This window comes from Pygocentrus nattereri, chromosome 20, assembly GCF_015220715.1.
Source record: "Pygocentrus nattereri isolate fPygNat1 chromosome 20, fPygNat1.pri, whole genome shotgun sequence".
In the NCBI taxonomy this organism is placed as follows: domain Eukaryota; kingdom Metazoa; phylum Chordata; class Actinopteri; order Characiformes; family Serrasalmidae; genus Pygocentrus; species Pygocentrus nattereri.
The window spans coordinates 2,162,324-2,184,271 of record NC_051230.1 but is presented as its reverse complement, the minus strand read 5'-3'; the positions used below and the strand labels follow the sequence as shown (position 1 = coordinate 2,184,271).

Below are 21,948 nucleotides of genomic sequence, written 5' to 3'. Positions count from 1 at the left end.
TAACACTCTGCAATAAAATTATTTCATATCAGCCGTCAAGCACCGTAAAAGTTACGCTGAACACATTTACAGCAGTTTAAATACAACACGGTCAAAGAACCTAAAACTTCATAGAGATTTTCTCTTTACGAACAAATTCCAGTTATGCTTCTATGTATGTATTAAAAAATATTCCACAAGACATCGGAATGGAATCCAAGGAATGTTGACGATATTCAGGAGGAAGGCTGTGTGCTTCCGTCAGTGAAGTCTGGATTCGGACAGCACAAAAATGGCAAAACTCTAAGAAGTCGAGAACTAAGAAGTGAGTTCTGCTCGTCTCGCGCTCCCTCAGCTCGCTCCACCCGTCCTCCACGACAAAGGCGGATAACGTGAAGGAAAGCGGCACCGTAAGCCCACCTGACCTCCGAGTTTTAGGGCCACTGCTGATAAAAATTAAAATACTAGACTTTGAGAAAAAAGTCATCGTAATATTTTGAGAATAAATATTTAGAGGATAATCATAATATTTGGAGGATAAAGTGGGCTAACTGTAGGGGGTCTAACTGTAGAGGGTCTAACTGTAGAGGGTCTAACTGTAGGGGTCTAACTGTAGGGGGTCTAACTGTAGGGGTCTAACTGTAGAGGGTCTAACTGTAGGGGTCTAACTGTAGAGGGTCTAACTGTAGAGGGTCTAACTGTAGAGGGTCTAACTGTAGGGGGGCTAACTGTAGAGGGTCTAACTGTAGGGGGTCTAACTGTAGAGGGTCTAACTATAGAGGGTCTAACTGTAGGGGGGCTAACTGTAGAGGGTCTAACTGTAGGGGGTCTAACTATAGAGGGTCTAACTATAGAGGGTCTAACTGTAGAGGGTCTAACTATAGAGGGTCTAACTGTAGAGGGTCTAACTGTAGAGGGTCTAACAGTATAGGGTCTAACTGTAGGGGGTCTAACTGTAGAGGGTCTAACTGTAGGGGGTCTAACTGTAGAGGGTCTAACTATAGAGGGTCTAACTGTAGGGGGGCTAACTGTAGAGGGTCTAACTGTAGAGGGGCTAACTGTAGAGGGGCTAACTGTAGGGGGTCTAACTGTAGGGGGGCTAACTGTAGGGGGTCTAACAGTATAGGGTCTAACTGTAGGGGGTCTAACTGTAGAGGGTCTAACTGTAGGGGGGCTAACAGTAGGGGGTCTAACTGTAGGGGCCTAACTAGGGGTCTAACTGTAGAGGGTCTAACTGTAGGGGGTCTAACTATAGAGGGTCTAACTATAGAGGGTCTAACTGTAGAGGGTCTAACTGTAAGGGGTCTAACTGTAGAGGGTCTAACTGTAGGGGGGCTAACAGTAGGGGGTCTAACTGTAGGGGTCTAACTAGGGGTCTAACTGTAGAGGGACTAACTGTAGAGGGGCTAACTGTAGGGGGTCTAACTGTAGGGGTCTAACTGTAGAGGGGCTAACTGTAGGGGGTCTAACTGTAGGGGTCTAACTGTAGGGGGTCTAACTGTAGAGGGTCTAACTGTAGAGGGTCTAACTGTAGGGGGGCTAACAGTAGAGGGTCTAACTGTAGAGGGGCTAACTGTAGGGGGTCTAACTGTAGGGGTCTAACTGTAGAGGGTCTAACTGTAGGGGGTCTAACTGTAGGGGGGCTAACTGTAGAGGGGCTAACTGTGGGGGGGGCTGCTATAACACGTTGGGGTCTCGGTTGCTGCACTGGCACTGGAGCTCCACTCACTCCCGTCTCTCTGTGGATCATTTTGATCTTCATCAGCTCCACCAACTCAACGCCCCTCATTTAACACCAGGAGGCGCTGCTTCACTTCACAAAGCCTTTGGCCACAATACTGACCTTTCCTGGTAATAATGGCACTTCATTCTCGAAATATTCCGACTTTATTCTCGAAATCTACTATTTTCATTTTTATTAACAGTGGCCCTAAAACGCCGTCGCAGTAACGCACAGTTGATCACCACAGACGATGAGCTCAACATGTTTCCCTGAACTCGGAAAACAACAGGAAACCTGCTCTAAACTCACTTAATGGAAGTCAATGGGCAGATGCTAAATTCCGCCAGCAACACTAAAACATTTCCCAAATAATTCGGTAATTAAATCGGAATGATTTGTTGTTTTTTTATTTTATTTATTTTTATTTTTTTTAGAGATGGAAGAATTTGTGGTAATTAGTGGTTGCCATGAAAAGGGGCGGAGCTAGTGATTCTGGGGCTCCGTGTAAAAGGCAGGAATGGCGCCCCCTGGAGGCACGGTTATGAATTACTTGAGAATCTGGGCTCCAGCGTGACGGAAAAAAAATTTGACAAATGATCCTAAATCTAGTCGATATTTCCAACACGTCTCAAACAGAGATTTTCGTAAAATGATCACATTGAGATTTTTGTGAAATTATTGTAAAACTGTAATTACAGGAATTTTTTAACTCCTGTCTAGATTGGTGGTTTTCAACCTGTGGGCTGGGGCCCCCCAGTGGGCTGTGGCGGTACTGCTAGGGTTTTTTTATGCAAATCTTCAGACATTTAACCAAAACAATCACTTTAAATATGACGAATATTTATGCTGTGATAATTATTTGCAAAAATAAAACATAAATGTCAAGGTCGAGGTCAGTGATTGGTCTAACAAAATGCATAGCTTGATATGTTTCTACTTTCAGTGCAAATAAACATACAGTATTTTTATTTTTGATGGTATGGAATTCATCCATTACGGATAAACAGCTATAAAGAGAAACTGAAAATTATTTTGGTGTTTATTAAGTTGTGTAACTACAGAGTCGAGTGAAAACTGATAGGTTGTATTGATAACTGTGTAATATTTACTCAGAATGATTGGGCTGATCACTTCATCTTGTGGGCCGTAGAAAGTTTTAATGGTCAGTTGTGTGGGCTGCATGTTGCAAAAGGTTGGGAACCCCTGTTCTAGACATTTTACCGAAGTACTCTCTCTAAGTAACATGATCTCACTGTACTGGCTCATTTAGCTGGTTTTAAGAAATAAATAAGTGAGAAAATCTGGTACAGATTGTAGCGGAAGTAAAGTAATGAGTAGTGAGATTACTTTTCCAGTAAGTAATGAGTAATGTAATCATTACCTTTCGGCAGAAGTAATTAGTAATTTGTAATGAATTACTTTTTGGAGTAACTACCCCAACACGGGAGCTGGTATACCAGCGTTAAAATGATCAGGCTGTTATTGGCCAAAACATCAAATCATCATTTCGATTCATGTTTTCGTAGCTTCAATGCCAAAAAACTGACCGCTCACCAGGGATAAAAGTCCCCAAACGCTACAGCGCCACCTAGAATAGTTAGAGAAGAATCCAGCTCACTGTGTCAGAGTCTTTCTATCGAAAACTGACCTCTAAACTCAGCAGGTGTTCAGGGTTTCGTACATTCCAGTGAGTGAAAACGGATTATTTTCAGTTCAATTCAAATAAAACACGAAGAAGCTGCACTGAAACGTTTCCGTTACGTTCTAGCAATAATTCTCTGCTGTCGGGATAAAACCTCGTATCTCCAAAACGGTGACTTTACAGGAGAAGGATTAAACTTACTCTGCTTTTAATGCAAGTCTATGGAACCAGAATTTTTTCCAGGTCGTTTTGGGCCGTTTCTTTTGGTCCGTTCATCATGAAATTTACACACAAAGTAAAGGACAACAGGCTTTTTCAAATTATGTCAAAAACTGAAAAACGACAAAAATGGAGATACGAGGTTTTGTTCCGACAGCAGGGAATTGAACGCTATGCTGGGGTAACGGTCTGTGTTTACTGATCTTTACGGATGTAAACTCTGTTTGCCTGAACACAAATGTGTGTTTATTTTCTGAATGTAGTGCCAAAGTAGTTTGTGTGGATTTGGTGGAGCAGCGTGTTCCCTCTATAAACTGAGCTGATCTCATGAGAAACGCAGGCCATCTTCAGCAACATCCACCGTTTAGCGATGCGGCCGTCAGCATCACAGCCAACACCAATCTGCCAGTTATGACAGTGTGTTACGCTCAGTCAGCGAAATATTGATAACTCAAAACTATAAACGAACCTGGATGGACTCCATTCAGCTTCCATCTCTTTTAGCTGGCATGTTTGTTTACTGACAGTATTTGTTCATAAACTCGGCTACAAACCGATAAACTCAACACAGAGCGACGCTGGAGTTTATGAACACGATATGTTCTGATATTCAGCTGCTTTTCACAGCATTAAACATTTAAACATTCTGACCCGAAGCGCAAGCCAATGAGGTGAAATCCGTTCTCTCACCTGCCACCCAGTCCACCTTAAGAACGTCAACAAGCCAGAGTAGAGTCTGGTCAGCGCCCTCTGAATGCAAAGAATTAAGAAACATATACACAAATATATCCGTCGATTTTGTTTGTTTGTTTGTTTGTATGAGTGAAAGGAGGTAGAAAAAGAAAGAAAAATGGAAAACGGAAAGAAAGTCCAAAGGAAAAGAATTAGGAAAAGAAGGGAAACAGCAAAAAAAGAGGGAAGCAAGAAAATGAAAAGGAAAGAAGCTTAAAAGAAAAAAAAATGAAAAGAAAGAATGTAAAGAAAAAACCGAGGAAAAGAAAAGAGAAAAAGGGAAAATGGAAACAATGAAAAGATGTTTGTTGGTTTGTTTGTTTGTTTGTTTGTTTGTGAGAGAATCGAGTCCCCTTTTTAATGTAAGTTATCCCTTGTGATGGACCGATGGGTTCTAATGGGTTCTGGTGAAGGCATGTTCTCCAGTGTTCCACCACAGATGAGCTGGAACCACTAAGCTACAGGTATTATAATATTATAGGCTAATTTCAGCAGGTTTTCCAGGATTGAGGTTCTCCTGGAATTCAGATGTTTGAAAGTGTCCTGCAGGTTCTCCCTCATGTTCTGCACCTCAAGCAGATTTTCACCCTGAACCTCTGAAGATGGCTGAAGACGTCCTGCCATTCTGCTAAGATGGAGAATGTCCTGCAGATGTTCTCCAGCAGCGTTTCAGAAGCCCTGGAGCTCTGGGATGTTCTTGTAGAGCTCCAGGGAGTCCGGGTTGGAGAACGCGCCGCGCTGAGCCACTTCTTTACCAGCGATCACCTGCTTCACTGCCACCTCCACCTTCTTCCCGCTGATGGTGTACTGAAACAAAGACGGACACAGAGACGTCACGCCTGCTGCTAACACACGACGCCTGATCAGAGTCTTTCGTCCACTTCACTTTCAGTCCAAACGGTCCATTTTTTACAAGTTACGTTTCTCAACATCAGCTGTCATTCCTATCGTAGTTTATTTATTCATTTATTTTATTTTTATTTATTTTTATTCCAGCAAAACTGGACTGCTAAGCAGACAGACTGACCAGCAGCGTCACAAACACTAATTTATATTAATATATCGACACTCTATGACGGCGTTTTAGAGCTGTTAATAAAAAAATAGTAGACTTCAAGAATAAATTCATAATATTTTGAGAAAAATAATTTCTGAATAATTAACTGGTTAAAATGTAAACAGAGCAGTTCTGTTCTAGATAAACTTGAAATGCTCACAGTGGAGGTGATGGGAACCAGACGTCCCTCTAAAAGCTCCTCACAGTGGAGGTGATGGGAACCAGACGTCCCTCTAAAAGCTCCTCACAGTGGAGGTGATGGGAACCAGACGTCCCTATAAAAGCTCCTCACAGTGGTGGTGATGGGAACCAGACGTCCCTCTAAAAGCTCCTACAGAAAGTTCCTACATGAGCTGGTTCTGAATTCACTGCCTGATGACTGAGACGCTGTTTTATGAGAGTTTAGAGAACTTCAACTCCATTCATGGTGGAGGGAGACATGCAGGGCGCTGTGCGGCAAAATAGTCCCCAAAGAAAACTCATTATTCCAGATTTTCCACTGTTTTCCATCATCAACGTTCCATATAAGCTCAGAAGACTCGTGTAGGTTCTCTGGTGGTTCTGGATGGTAAATAAAGTGTCTATATCTGTGTTGTAGTCATGGCGACGCCTGGTTCCCATCACCACCACTGTAAAGACGTCTGAACCGTTTCACACCAAACCATCTGAATCTCTCTGTTTACCTCTCAACCACTGAATTGTACAGAAATTTTGGAAAATCAGTGGAATTCCCCTTTAAAACGCACACATATAATGTTTGTGTTTGTAAGTACCGGTATGTCTTTAGTCTGCAGTATCAGTGCTGGGATGTGCCGTGCCGAGAGAGCCGCTCTGATGGAGGTGCGGATTTTTCCCACCAGCTCGGAGCTGAATTCCTGCCCTGGAGCCATCTTCAAAAACAGGATCACGCGCTCCTCCCCATCGGAGTTATACTGAGGAACACACAGGCTGTCCGACACCTCCTCAAACGCCTCCACTGTGGACACACACACACACACACACACACACACACTTTAATACTGAGCAAGGAGAACAGAGCCGTACGTACTAAACGGATTAATCTCACAAACATGCCAAATACTGGGAGCTGAAAAAAATTCATCTGTTTTCATTTTAAATTGATTTTTAATATCTTTAATTAATAATAATCATATTTTACACAGCACTTTTCATAGCAGTGGCAGCTCAGAGTGATTTTCAGGCAGGAGATAAAGATTTAAGACAGTAACACAGATCAGATCATAGATAAACACCAAAGAACTGCAGAGTTTTAATGCAGCGCCGAGTTAATGAGCTGAGTTTAAAGGTGTTTATTAAAAGTTCAGCTCTGAGCTCGACTGTCTGATAAAAGCTGAACTGAGCTTCACAGTTTAGAAGCAGAAGAGCTGAAAGAGCCTCTCCACGTTCTCTGAGATTCACTGAAGGTGTTGGCAGGTCAGAATCTGCAGATGTGAGGTCATAAACAGACACATGTTCAGGAGCCTTACGGTCATTTAGAGCTTTAAAGACCAGCTGAAAGCATTTCACAATCTGAGGGGCAACACAGAGTTAAGATAAATCCATAAATAATACTGTTAATCAAGTATTTCTTTTAAAAAAATCTGTATAATGTTGTCAGACTAATTATTAAACATATCTATTAACATTTGTTTTAAAAAGCAAAACAACAACAAAAAAGATGCACATCAGTAAAGAGAGAGAAAAATTCTAAAAGAAAATTTAAAATTAAAAAAAAAATTTTCGCTGTATTATATAGAGCTAGAGCTATATATATATATATATATATATACACACACACACACGTACACAACCACCACAGAAGAGCTCGTCCCCACAGCCGTGTGTGAAGAATGAGGCCATATTTTGAAGGAAAAAATTTTTCTGCTATTTTAACTGCAATAATCTCCACATGACTAAGAAATATATCAATTAAATGACAAATTAAATGAAAAAATATTATAAAATACATAATAAAAGTCCCCACGAGTCGAGTCACTGGTGTTACCGCATTACAAAAAACTCTTATTTTGAAATAAAAGTCACACCGATGACGTCACTCGACCTCCTTTGACCCGTTTTCTGAGGATCTATGGAGAAAAGCTCATGGTGAGTCCACTGGGTCTCTCATAGAACCATATGGAGCTGTATAAGAGTGCAGCCAGCGAACGCCAAGGCTGTTTCAATGTCTGCTTGTTCTTCTTTAGCTGCTGTTACTGTGATCTACAGAGCTCCGCTCTCATAAAAGGCTGTTCAAGGGTTCTTTAGTAAAGAACACGGTTCTTTGTAGCACCAAAAAGGGTTCCGCTATTGTTACAAGCTTGATATTGTTACTAGAATACACGTCTAATGTATGATGATACAACAAAACCTCGTATCTCCAGAGTGGGAACTTTACAGGAGAAGGAAAAAACCTGCTCTACTTTTAATGGAAGTCAATGGAACCGGAATTTTTTCCAAGTCGTTTTGGGTCGTTTCCTTTGGTCCATTCATCATGAAATTTACACACAGTGTAAAGGGTAACAGGGTTTTTCAAATTATGTCAAAAACTGAAAAACGTCAAAAATTGGAGATGCTGTTTCACCATCATGTTCACGGTTCTATATAGAACCAGTGTCTTTCCTTACGAACCACTGAATAACCGTGTGTTTAAGAGTGGGTTCTTCATTTACTGCAGGCACTTCCATTTCTTTAAAGTTCAGGCTTCTTACCGATGTTGTAAATCTCTGAACTTCCGAACCGAACGCCGTTAGGATTCAGCGTCCCGTCACTGCCAAAAGACCAGAAGTGAGAAGATTAAAGAGCCAGTAATCAACACTTTCCTTCTTTCTGTAAAGTATAATAAAAATATAAAAACCAGCCCTCACTGATTTCTACCATTCACGGCCTCTCTTTAACCCTTAAAATGAAACAGGTTGTCTTTGCTTACTGTGCCTATAAGACTGTGTGTGTAAAAAGAAAGGAAAAAATTAAAGAAGGAAAGAAAAATGAAAGATGAAAAAGAATTTAAAAAAGAAGGAAAGATAAATAAAAAAAACTGAAGTAGAAGGAAATCGGAGGAAAGAAAAAAAGGAAGTAAGGGGAGAAAGAAAGGAATAAATAAAGAAAAAAGAAAGAAAGAAAAGATTTTCCAGCCTTTCTTTACACCTCAAACATTCATTACGCTGTTTTTGTTTACTGTGCCTTTAAGACTGTATGTATATGAGCTCTGTTCTGATTGGCTGTGCCTTGTTCCAAAAAGCTGTCCAGGCTGAAACATTGCTTATAACTTCAGTGTGAATGGGCGGTGCTAAACTGCTGTAGGTTGAAAATATAATATATATATATAAAGATATATGTTGTGTTTTTGTCCACTTTATCAGCTCCACTGACTGTATAGCTGCACTCTGTAGTTCTACAGTTACAGACTGTAGTCCATCTGTTTCTCTGATACTCTGTTACCCTGTTCTTCAGTGGTCAGGACCCCCATGGACCCTCACAGAGCAGGTACTGTTTGGGTGGTGGGTCACTCTCAGCACTGCAGTAACACTGACGTGGTGGTGGTGTGTTAGTGTGTGTTGTGCTGGTGCGAGTGGATCAGACACAGCAGAGCTGCTGGAGGTTTTAAACACTGTGTCCACTCACTGTCCACTCTATTAGACTCTCCTACCTTGTCGGTCCACCTTGTAGATGTAAAGTCAGAGACGACAGCTCATCTGCTGCTGCACAGTTTGTGCTGGTCATCCTCTAGTCCTTCATCAGTGACCACAGGACGCTGCCTGCTGGATATTTTTGGTTGGTGGACTATTCTCAGTCCAGCAGCAACACTGAGGTGTTTAAAACTCCAGAGTATCAGAGAAACAGATGGACTACAGTCTGTAACTGTAGAACTACAGAGTGCAGCTATACAGTAAGTGGAGCTGATAAGATGGACAGTGAGGTGGTCAGAAAGTTCTGCCTGACCGGTGTATAGACTGTATGGATCAGACATACTGATACATTCTACATGGAGCGTATATTAAAAAGTGAGTAAACTCTTTCAGCAGCCGCTCCGGTGTTCAGCACCGTCTCCCAGCATTAAGACGGTTGTTCTCAGTAAAGCCAGTAAAGATGAGGATTAATGAAGTCTGCGCATGTTCTGGTGACGTAAAGCGTTTTTATTCCACAGAGAGAAGAAACATCACCTCCTCCCCAGCATCACGATGCCGCCCGTCTTGGGGTTGATCTTGCAGTAATCTCCATGAGCCCACACACCTGAGCGAACGAGTGCACACAAACAGAGGGATTGAGGGAGATGAACAGACGAAGGCATAAAGACGGCGGGAAGCTCAGCGCAGATCCGCCTCACGCAGCCGGCAGAGCGAGTTCAACTTCACTGCATCCCTGATTAACAACACAGCAGCCAAATACAGCCACACACTGAAGGAGCACTTCACCAAATATTCAAATTTACCCAGCGTTCCCCGTCTTAACACAAACGTAGCTCATCAGCCAAGACGTGTCCGGTGCCTGAAACCTGCTTCGTTAGTTTTAGCACCCGAGCTACGAGTGAGGGAAGCTTATACCACAAGGACAGACAGACAGACGGAAAGACAGACAGACGGAAAGACAGAAAGACGGAAAGACAGAAAGACAGACGGAAATACAGACAGACAGACGGAAAGACAGACAAACAGACAGGCAGACAGAAAGAGACAGGACAGAAGGAAGGACGAAAGGAAAAGAAAGAAAGGACAGGCAGAAGGAGAGAGATAAAAAGGAAGAAAAAAAAGAACTGAAAGAATTAAAGAAAGGAAACAAAAGGTGAAAGATAGAAAAGGATTAAAGACGAAAGACAAAACGAAGAACATGAATTTAGAATTCGTAGGAAATAGAGGGAAAGAAGAAGTGGAGTAAAGGGAGAAGGAAACAGAAAAGACAAAGAAGAAAAAGGGAAAGAAGAGGAAAAAGAAGACAAAGAAAGAAAGAAAGAAAGAAAGAAAGAAAGAAAGAAAGAAAGGACAGGCATGAGACAGAAAAAACAAGGAAGAAAAAAGAGAAATGAAAAAAAAATGAGGAAAGAAAAGTGAGAGATCCAAAAGAATTAAAAAAGAAGAAAAGACAAAAAGAGATAGAGGTAGATGGAAATAGAAGGGAAAGAAAAAAGGAAGGAAAGGGAGAAGGAGAGAAAGAAAAAGAAAGAAAGGAAGAAAGAAAGGAAGGGGAAAAAAAGAAGACAAAGAAGCAGAAGAAGAAGAAAAAGAAGGGAAATTTGGAAAGAGAAAGAAGCAAAGAAGAAAGGGAAGAATTAATTAAGGAAAGTCAGATGAAAAAGGAAAGAAAGGAATGAAAGTAAAGTGATGGAATCATTTCTACTAGAATGACTGACAGAAGGACGGAAAGAAAGAAAGAACGACGGCAAGAAACGAGAAATGAAATGAAAGTAAAAGGAAATACACGAGGAAAAAAGAGACAGTAAGACAGAAAGAAACAGAAAGAGGGATGAAGAGGAAGGAAAGGATGAGAAAGGTGTGGCTCATTAGTAACGCTCGTCTGTGTAAACCACACTCACCTCAGTGTGCAGAGCTGCTCTGAATCTCCAACAGACCTGATTACGATTCAGACACTGCACGACTTAATTAAGCAGTAGAACCCGAGAGGGAGAGCGTTATCACGGAATACCATCCCGGCTGTGATCTGGTGTCCGTAGATCATCCCAGCCGTGATGTTGTTGGTGATAACTCGCTCCTCGAGTGTCTCTACTGCTTTAATACAGCAGTTAAATAAATACAGTAAGAAATGAATAAACTGGCCGTGAACGCGGCTTTAATATGTTTTAATGTTCAGCTCCTTCCTCCTAATTAGAGCTCCTTAACGAGCAGCTCGTTGTTACGTCACAGTAACGAGCTCCGCCCACTCGCCGCTCAGCCGGCAGTTCGTTCTCCAGCTCCTTACACTAAATTCCCAAACTGTTGTCACCACTGAGCAGCTTTTCAGTTGGCAGCTGTGACAGAAGATCAGCTGAACAACCTGGAATCAGCCAGAAATGAACCCAACACCATTCGCCAGACGTGTCTGATCTTCAGAGTCAGACCAAATCAGACTGAGCCGTAAAACTGACCCAATATCAGGTTCAGCTCAGTTTGGTCAGTTTGTCCAGATCAGTATTAATGTTGTTTTGTTCCAGCCGGTCTGTAAAGCTTCTTACAGCCCGTTTAGTTTGGCGAATGGTGTTGGGTTCATTTCTGGCTGATTCCAGGTTGTTCAGCTGTTCTTCTGTCTCAGCTGCCGACTGAAAAGCTGCTCAGTGGAGACGACAGTTTGGGAATTTAGCGTCGTCTCGTCTTCAGAGTCGGACCAAATCGGCTGTCGGTCAGATGTGGTCTTAACAGCGTCCGTTTTCTGTTTGGGGCAAAGTGAGAAGTGAAAACGTTCAGACGGCTCGAGCGTCTCCTACAGCTGTCAGAGTGGTTGCTTAGCAACAGCATCTCAGCGGAGTGATACAGTGTTTGTGTAAAGCCTGAAATGTTATGGTGAAATAACAGCAGAGTTAGAGCCTCTCAACCAGCTCGTGTGGCTGGAACTCACTGTTGTATAATGATAACTATAAACATGGACATTAGCACAGCAGCTAAAAAATAAGTTTTTCATTTTTTTTCTCTCATCAAAGCATTTATTTAACGAACTCTGCGTTTTTTAGCTTTGCTGTGATGAGTGGAGGAACATGTCTTCTTCTCATCATTACAGCAACTGTTGTATTAATACAGTATTTATTTAGCATGTGTTTCTTTGCCGTACTCAGATAAATGAAACATCTGAAAGCTGAAACTACAGTTTGTGTAAACAGTAAAAGTAAAGCTATGAAACCCATTTGTTCTTAACTGTCTTGTTTTCTACATCTGTTTTTAGGGTAACGAGGTCTCGCTGCTCCACTTAACGGTGGTTTTATATCAGTGTCATTGCCTGGTGGTGTTTCCATTATTTTGTCCCGATGCTGTCCTGCAGGAGCGGTACAGGAAAAGGGAGTTTTCCGACTGAGTGTAAATGATCTGTCCTTGTCTTCCTCAGCTGCCTAGTCAGCACTGCGCTTTGTCCCAGACGGAGACTGTAGCTTTTCTAAAGCCGTCCACATTGATTAAATGATCGCGAGAGGCAAATGGACAAAAGCAGTGTGCCAGCTTTTGTTAGCGGTGGAGGAGAAATCTCCATTAGAGCTCTGCAGCTGGAGACAACAGCAGCTCAATCGCTGAGAAACGCGTGAGGTGTCTCTAATAATCCTGCACAGAAACTTCTTAACTCTGAAATCTGATCTGTTTGGTCTCCATGACGACTGAGTTTAGCTCAGTATCTATTCCAGAATAACAGCTCCTCCCTTCATCATCTCATCATTAACTCCAGCTCAGAAAACAGCGTCACACAAACATCCTAACTAGACTAAACCTCCTAAATCCTGTCCTAACTTCAGGATGAACCCCAGCAGGGTCCTGACTTCTGTTTAAGGTCCGTTTCTCTGGTTCTGAGGCGGCTGAGTCAGGCAGCGTAGTTCACTACCAGCATAATGAGCTCCATTTATTCCTACTGTAAAACGCGGCTTTCACTGGGAGACGTTTTTCTCTTCTAACTCTGTGTTTTAAACATCTCAGACGCTACCGACTCGAACTCCACCGCCCCTCTGACCACCTTCCTGTGTTAATGTAGATGATGGAGTATTACAGTGATGGTGGTGAATAATGAGGAGGCGGAGCTGAACGGGCGTATATTTATTAGGAGGAGGAACGTCGGCGCATTCGGCTAAAGCGTTTGGGAAATGGAGACTGAAACTGTTGAGCGACGACGCTGTGATAAACAGCAGAGGCTGTGATAAAAAGCAGGGGGCGCTCTCACAGCATTCACTACTTACAGTTTATCACACCTTTTCTACATCAGTAATGGTGGGTAATGTTAACTGTCTGGCTAACTAGCTTGATTATTTTGATTAGGTGTTTGCGTGTATGGTCGGTTGCTAGGAAACAGACATAACAGCTGACTGTCGATTTCGATCAAGTAGGTTAAGAGTTCTTAACCTGAGATAAAATTCCTAAATTAAGGTCATATTTGCTTCTGTGATACAAATTTGTGAAAAATCCTGAGACAAAAAGACAAAAACAGACAAATTACAGGAGGTTTCTGTAATATTGGCTCTGATTTCCCTCTTACTCTAAATCTACTCGCTCAGCCAAGACGTTTGGTGTCTGAACTTTGCTGAGGCTAATGTTGCTGCCCCATATGGAAATACGGTACATTTAAAATCCATGGCAGTCCATGCTGACATACACTAGGATGGTGTATGTGTGCACACCAACTAGAATATTTTGCCATATTTACCAAATATATTTTAAAGCACATTTATTTAGAATGTATGGGGAAATATTACACATAGAGAAATGTACCATACAAACACAACTGTATGTAAATGTGTTTATCACATTTGGGGGCAGTCGTGGGCTGGAGGTCAGGGAGCTGGCCCTGTGACCGGAAGGTCGCCGGTTCGATCCCCAGAGCCGACAGCACATGACTGAGGTGTCCTTGAGCAAGACACCTAACCCCCAACTGCTCCCTGGGCGCTGCGGATTGGACTGCCCACCGCTCCGGGCAAGTGTGCTCACTGCCCCCTAGTGTGTGTTCACTAGTGTGTATGTGGTGTTTCACTTCATGGATGGGTTAAATGCAGAGGTGGAATTTCCCCGGTTGTGGGATCAAAAAGGTATCACTTAAATCCATTTGACGACGTATGAAGTCCTGCCTGATGCACTTCACTGTCTGAAATGAATTGGTATCCCAGTATTTCAACGTTGAATCTGATCAAATGATCCTCTAACAGGACAGAAGCGAGTGCTGCAGCACTGATACTCAGTGAAAATGCAGTTATGATCTGATATCTTGTTTATCTGAAATAAATTGTGTGTGAGTGATATCAACCCAGATTTCAACATATTCCTGATGTTTCCACTCGAAATGATTATTTTACAGATACCTTCTTCGGGAAATGAAGCCGCTGCTTCTTCCTCTCAAGTTTCAAGCAGCGTAGACGCAGTTTGACGCTTTGACAAATGAGCTTTTAAACTGCGCAACTGACGAAATACATGCCAGCACAAAATAAGGAATAGGCCCTTCTTAAAAGAAGCAGAAATGCGTAAACGCTGGGTAGAACTAGCTCCTCACAGGAGCAATGGCCTCACAGTTACAAACCCCAGAAAAAATCACATTCGTATCTCTTCAGCTCATCACAGAAGGGTGTGATCACTTTATCTTTGTCGTAGTTTCCAAGATTGAAACTCGAGGACGAGTCCAGAACTGTAGGAGAACCAAACCAGACTAAATAAATGATATAAATGGTTTGTGAAGAAGTTCCTTCACATTAGAGTGTAGTAATGTCAGCAAACGACTACAGAGAGATAAACCGATGGTTATAACTAACCAAACCACTAGATTAACCATGTTAGTTGGAGATGTTGTCACAGCTCGCCGACAATAAACTAGTTGGCACAAAGCTAAACGCGCACACATGCCAGCAGGGGGCGCGCCGGGTCGCCAGGGTCCATAGCGCTACTGTTGACGTTTTACTGAACGAACATCTGCTCCCTGCTGAGCTCTCGCTCTCTCAGATACCGACAGCTTTTGAGAGAGAAAATGAAAACCGTTGCTCTGAAAGCGGCTGAAGCAGCGACTTTAAAGGACGAATCGCTGACTCAGAGCTTCTTTTTCTCCAGATGACAAAGTTTATTCCAGGATTAACTGCACAAACTCATTTTTCCCCTGCTCATCCTCAGCTGACAAACCACGGAAACTGAGCTGAGACTGTTTTTGCTTCAAGCTCTAATACTTGAGGGAGCTGTACACACTCAACTCATCACAGTTGAGGAAGCAGCGCTACTCTACGAGAACTTCCAGCAGAACATGTGGAAATATGAAAAGGGTCTATTCATAATTCTGAGGCACTGATCAACTGGAACCAGTTCATAAATGGAACCAGGTCTCACCTCCCGTCCTTAGACACCAAGCATGCCTAGCTTGAATGAGTACACTGGGTAAATTTGATATTTTGGCAAATAAATGATTTTAACTGTTTAAAGTTTATTAACATTTTAACTGGAGAATCTAGATTTTGTTGAACTGAATCTCAGAGAGGCTCAGGTGAGAGCTTTACCTGGAAAGGTGGAGAAGTAAGCTTTATGGTATTTGTTGCCGTTTTCGTCGTTCCAGAAGTGCGTGGGCTGGCAGGGAATCGGCTTCAGACACACCAACTCTCCGCTCTCGCCCCACACCGGCTTACCTGAGACAGGTAACACAAACAGTCTCTCAATGGGACCAACCAGTGCTTGCAAAACTGTATAGAGTGAGAAACTGCATCATTTTTATTAATTTATGTGCATTTAGGGGTTTTTTTTCTCAAAAAACCTCAATTCTGATCGACAGGCTGGCTCACTCGGGTTTTTATAACACTGCAAGCTAGCTAACATCAAAAACCTATAAAATTAATTACATATAGAAATCATTATTCTGTGCCAGTGGTTCTATAAAGAACCATGAACACCAAAAGAACCACTTGCATTAATAAATGGTTCTTTTTACAGTGCAATGGTTCTTCAGATGGATGGAGAATGTCATGTATACGGTTCTGCTATCGTTATGATGTCATGCTTTTAACAATAAAAGCCCTTTTGGGTGTAAAACAGAACCCTTTTCAAAATGGTTCTACATAAAACCATGTACACAACGCATTCTCCATCCATCTGAAGAACAATTTCACTACGCAAGGAAACATTTACGCATGCAAATTCTTCTTTGATTCTTCATACGGAATTGTTTCCTTTACTAAAGAACCCTTGAAGAACCAGCCTTTTTAAGTAGGTATTGTGATATAAACTGATTCTGTTCTACGGTTCCTCGGTGTACAACTTACCGTCAATGTTCCAGGCCTCTACAGGCATGCCCAGGTTTCTAGACTGAATCTCTCCCCGATAAACAGGCACAGTGAAGTTCTGACCCATGAAACAGGAGATGATGTCTGTCCCACCTGAGCAAAGAGATAAAAAAGACAGTTTATAATAAACTGCTAAAAATGTATTTTTGTTACAATCTCAGAAGCTTCATTAAAGTGCCTCACAAATTATACTAAATAGGCCTTTTCAAATATTTTTTTTCTAATTACAGGCTACACTCTTAAAAAAAGGTTCTTCAAAGGATCTTCAAGGTTCTCAAAAAATGGTCATTTAGTAAAGACAAACATTCTGTATAGAACCATGGACATTGAAAGACCCATCTGCATGCTTAAATGGTTCTTCAGATCCATGGAAAATGTGCTATAGGTGATTCTATATAACACCTGTTGAAAAAGGGCTCTATATAGCACCAAATGGGTTCTGCTATCGTTACGATGTCAAGCTTTTAACAACAGAAGAACGCTGTGGTGCCATATAGAGTATAGAGCCCTTTTTCAAAAAGGTGCTACATAAAATCATTTACAACACATTCTCCATAGATCTAAACAACCGTTTCACCATGCAAAAACTTTTAAGCATGTAAATGACTCGTTGAGTGTTTTTGGTTCTATATAGATCCAGTCTTTACTAAAGAACCCTTGAAGAACCATCTTTTTTAAGTGTGTACACTTAGCAAAAATGTTGTCTTAAGTTTTAAGATGGGAAACTGAACCTAATCAGAGCTTGTGAAATGCCTGAAGATGAGTTTGACCAATCAGAGGCAACCAAACCTCCATGAGTTGTGGCATCACAACCTCAACTCACTGGCAGTTTGGCACAGTATGTTCAGGGCTCGAGCCTCAGGCCAAAAAAGGTGGTGATCTGGTCTTCTCAGCCAAAATAAATCAGGCCTGAATCTCAACTTATCAAAAAAATAAATTATCGCAATTCGACCTGCAGTCACAAAATTAGTCCGAAAAATCGCAATTTCATATTTTCTCCAAATGATTCTGCCCGAGCACTAAATTATAGACTAATATTCAATTATAAAGTTACAGCATATATCCAAAAATATCCAGACAGTCCATCCTATGAGTCATTTCGGCTGCTTCAGGGTCACTCATTGCAGAGACAGCTTGTATAATCTCAATAGAACAGCGCTGACCAATAGAACAGGACACTGAAGCAGCAGGACATGAGCCTAAGGTCATCATGCCCAATGCCAAGGAGTATAAAGCCCCCCAGCATTGGGCTGTGGAGCAGTGGAACTGTGTTCTCTGGAGTGATGGAGCTCCATCCACCCTAAATCACCTTTGGGATGAGTTAGTGATCGAGGACTGACCGTCCAACATCAATACCTGACCTCACTAATGCTCCATCAAATCCTCACAGCAATGTTCAACATCTTGTGTAAAGCATTCCCAGAAGAGTCGAGGCTGTTACTGCAGCACAGACTCAGTACTAACGCTGTCCAGTCCAGAACACCACGCTGTAGCGTAAACACAGCAGTGCTGAGTGAATGAAGAGCCTGTTTTATTTCTGTTGCATTTAAATAGAAATTTAGTCACTTCAAACACACTTTTCATCAGCCGCTCCCCCCTCACACTCCCAGCGTCTCTGAAGACCACTTTAATAAACCGAATTACACTCTGCTCAGATTCACGCTTTCCACTTTTCCTCCGGGGGGCAATCGAGACAATTTTAACAGCTGGTGATTCAATTTAGTTCATCAATGAATAAAACAAACGAATCAACAAAAAACCCACTCGTTTAATCTGCTGGTCCTCATACAGCGCTGTCCCGAGGTTTGGAATCAGCAGTGTGAGGCTAACTGTACTTTAAACGCATAAAACAGACGATCAGGAAATGATCACCAAGAAATGAGGCCACAGCTGTAGAAGATTCTACAATGACTGAAAAACCTGCAGAACATTATTAATTCACTTAGAATCAAATTAATATTGACAATGAAGTTTTAACATTCCGAATAAAATTCTAAACAAAATCAACATCCAGAAAGAAGTTCTAATAAAATTCACATCCAGAAGGAATTTCTAATAAAATTAATATCCAGAAGGAAGTTCTAATAAAATTAACATCCAGAATGAAGTTCTAATAAAATTAACATCTAGAATGAAGTTCTCATAAAATTAACATCCAGAAGTTCTAATAAAATTAACATCCAGAAGGAAGTTCTAATAAAATTAATATCCAGAAGGAAGTTCTAATAAAATTAATATCCAGAATGAAGTTCTAATGAAAATTAACATCCAGAAGGAAGTTCTAATAAAATTAACATCCAGAAGGAAGTTCTAATAAAATTAACATCCAGAATGAGGTTCTAATGAAAATTAACATCCAGAATGAAGTTCTAATGAAAATTAACATCCAGAAGGAAGTTCTAATAAAATTAACATCCAGAATGAAGTTCTAAAAACATTTTCGTCCAGAATGAAGTTCTAATGAAAATTAACATCCAGAATGAAGTTCTAATAAAATTAACATCCAGAAGGAAGTTCTAATAAAATTAACATCCAGAATGAAGTTCTAATGAAAATTAACATCCAGAATGAAGTTCTAATGAAAATTAACATCCAGAATGAAGTTCTAATGAAAATTAACATCCAGAAGGAAGTTCTAATAAAATTAACATCCAGAAGGAAGTTCTAATAAAATTAACATCCAGAATGAAGTTCTAATGAAAATTAACATCCAGAATGAAGTTCTAATGAAAATTAACATCCAGAATGAAGTTCTAATGAAAATTAACTTCCAGAATGAAGTTCTAATAAAATTAACATCCAGAATGAAGTTCTAATGAAAATTAACATCCAGAAGGAAGTTCTAATAAAATTAACATCCAGAAGGAAGTTCTAATAAAATTAATATCCAGAAGGAAGTTCTAATAAAATTAACATCCAGAATGTGCTATATTTGAAAAGTAGTAATGTAACAGAAAGTGATAATAAAAATTACTGTAAATATTATTTATTTAAAATTCTTCAAATACTGAATAAAACATGTAAACATGCACTGCACACGTCATTATTGTGTATAAAATAAAACACATTAACTGTTTATTTATGCACTCGTATCCAATCATTCCATCGCTCCATGCTAATTCCTTCATGGCTCTTCAGGGAGGATTAATTGGCTCCGTGGGGAAAAAGTCATTTTGTTCCTGGCTTTGGGATTTCTGCACTTTTCCCGGCGGTTGGAGTCGCCCCACAGTCAGCGTCTGTTCTGCTTTCTTTCTTTTTTCCTCCTTCATGGTCTTTAGATGTTGTTCGTTTTTGTTGACATTTCTGACACCTCGTTCTGTGATTTCCCGCTCTAATGAATATTCCGGATCTCAGCAAGGAAAACACTTTGAACGCCCTCCTCCCACCTCTTCCTTTAAGTTTGAGAGTGGAGGAGACAATGAGAGAGAGAGAGAGAGAGAGAGAGAGAGAGAGAGATAGAGAGAGAGAAGGGAGACAGAGACAGAGAGAAAGAGAGAGACAGAGACACTATATATATGTAGAAAGAGAGAGACCCAGAGACAGATAGAGACAGACATAGAGATAGAAAGAGAGAGACAGAGAGAGAGAGAGAGAGAGAGAGAGAGAGAGAGAGAGAGAGAGAGAGAGAGATAGAGAGAGAGAAGGGAGACAGAGACAGAGAGAAAGAGAGAGACAGAGAGAGAGAAGGGAGACAGAGACAGAGAGAAAGAGAGAGACAGAGAGAGAGAGAGAGAGAGAGAGAGAGATAGAGAGAGAGAAGGGAGACAGAGACAGAGAGAAAGAGAGAGACAGAGAGAGAGAGACAGAGAGAGAGAGAGAGAGAGAGAGAGAGAAGGGAGACAGAGACAGAGAGAAAGAGAGAGACAGAGACACTATATATATGTAGAAAGAGAGAGACCCAGAGACAGATAGAGACAGAGATAGAAAGAGAGAGACAGAGACAGAGAGAGAGAGAGAGAGAGAGAGAGAGAGAGAGAGCGAGCGAGCGAGAGAGAGAGGGTATATATGTATTGGACATATAGGACAGGCCTCCTCTGACAGTACGGTGGCGAGGTGAGGAGGTTTGTGAGAGTCAGGGTTGGTGTAAGTTACACTGTGTGGAGTTTTCACTGGTTTCAGGGTCTCTCGTGGCAGGAAGGTCTCAGCAGAGGTGTCAGACTGAACCTGCACTGGGCGGCAGCAGCGACTGAAGGGCAGATGATCACAGAGGTGACGACAGCAAAGATGTGCAAGCCAGACTCAGGAAAGGCAGAAGAACAACAGACATCACTGATGTACACTGGAGAAGCCAGAGAACTCCAGAAGGCCTTATGATGTGTGTCTCTTGTGTATCCTGTGTCCTCAGGATAACGGGTAACCCTCTCACTGTTCTAATGAGGAACGTCTACAGCGATACACCAGACACAGTCATGATAGTAAATGAAGACACTGGTCCTGCACGGGGAAAGGCGAGGTTGCCCCCTGTCCCCACGCCTGTTTAACCTGTAATGCTGAACATTTAATATGAGGTGCAGGAAACAGTATTTCAACTCGGAAATACCGTAAAACCGGCCTTGGGTTGTGTTTTTCGGACCATGTCATGTGACTTTAGGTATTAATGAAGCAATAACTGGTGTTCCTTTCACAACACAGACTCACCTGACAAAAACTCAAATTACTCTGTGGGCTTGAATGAACCTTTTTACCACACGTGGCCGCGGGTCCACACATGGGCGATGCCTGGGCAGCTACGGCTGCACTAGTCACCTCCCCACATGTTATTCAAAGTGCCTGACCGGTGAGCTGTGTGTTGTTTAATGAAGCAATAAACCAATTAGTAACTGTCTGTAAGCTGGAACTTGTTTTATCCAGCGTTTACGCACTTCCGTTTCTTGTGAAAACGGCCCGTTGATCAGGGGGATTTTTCAGATTTTCCTGTATCCAATTCCAGCCACTAGTTAAGACTCCTCCAATCGCACGATACCACCAGCACTTTCAGGGCAAATATAAACACAAGCTTTCTCAGAGTTACGTGAAGCACCACCTCATCTTTTCGCAGAGTCGCCCCTAAAACTACACACAATCACAACCACTGCTCCGACACAAGTGAACAAGTGTAAACGGAGGGTAAGATATGGCATTTGCGGTTCTAACGTCCATATATACCTAATTTACTCCGTTCGACTGAACTGAATTGTGAGGTATAAACGTAAATACTGTGAATTTTTTTATCCCCAGTCTCCATTTCCACCCTCTAGTTAGGACTCGCCCAATCACACAATACCACCAGCACTAGGAGGGTGAAGGCAGCACAGGCTTCCTCCGAGACCTGTGAAGCGCGACCACATCTTTTCAAACTGCCACTCACACAATGTCAGTGGAGAGCCGAACGCACTCGGAGGAAAGCGCCAACTGCCAGTTACGTCAGCTAACAGACGCCTGTGCTGACCAGCATCATGCTGAGTGATGGGGGGAAGAAAGAGGGGCCGTCCTACCCACCCAGACAGAGCAAAACCAATTGTGCTCTCTAGGACTCCCGGGCACGTATGACTGCATCATCACCAGGGATCGAACTCGTGACTTCCTAATGACGATAGGGCCACTGCTTGCGCCACTCCAGAGCTCAATGCTGTGATTTTTTGATTGTCTTTGTAAAACAGCCTGTAGGCAGGATACACCCTGGACAGGTCGCCAGTCCA

General features: G+C 41.8%; 1 protein-coding gene across 1 annotated transcript in view; it reads right to left on the bottom strand.

Annotated features, from left to right (window-relative positions):
• Window positions 1–4,964: 4,964 nt before the first annotated feature.
• Window positions 4,965–21,948, bottom strand: part of aacs (acetoacetyl-CoA synthetase) — a 78,619-nt gene continuing 61,635 nt past the window's right edge. Inside the window, exons 13-18 of the mRNA XM_037531347.1 lie at window positions 16,250–16,363; window positions 15,494–15,619; window positions 9,513–9,582; window positions 8,061–8,119; window positions 6,126–6,328; window positions 4,965–5,102 (exon numbers count right to left, since the gene is read on the bottom strand). Of these exons, the coding sequence (XP_037387244.1) occupies window positions 4,965–5,102; window positions 6,126–6,328; window positions 8,061–8,119; window positions 9,513–9,582; window positions 15,494–15,619; window positions 16,250–16,363 (710 nt within the window). The remainder of the gene's footprint in view (window positions 5,103–6,125; window positions 6,329–8,060; window positions 8,120–9,512; window positions 9,583–15,493; window positions 15,620–16,249; window positions 16,364–21,948) is intronic.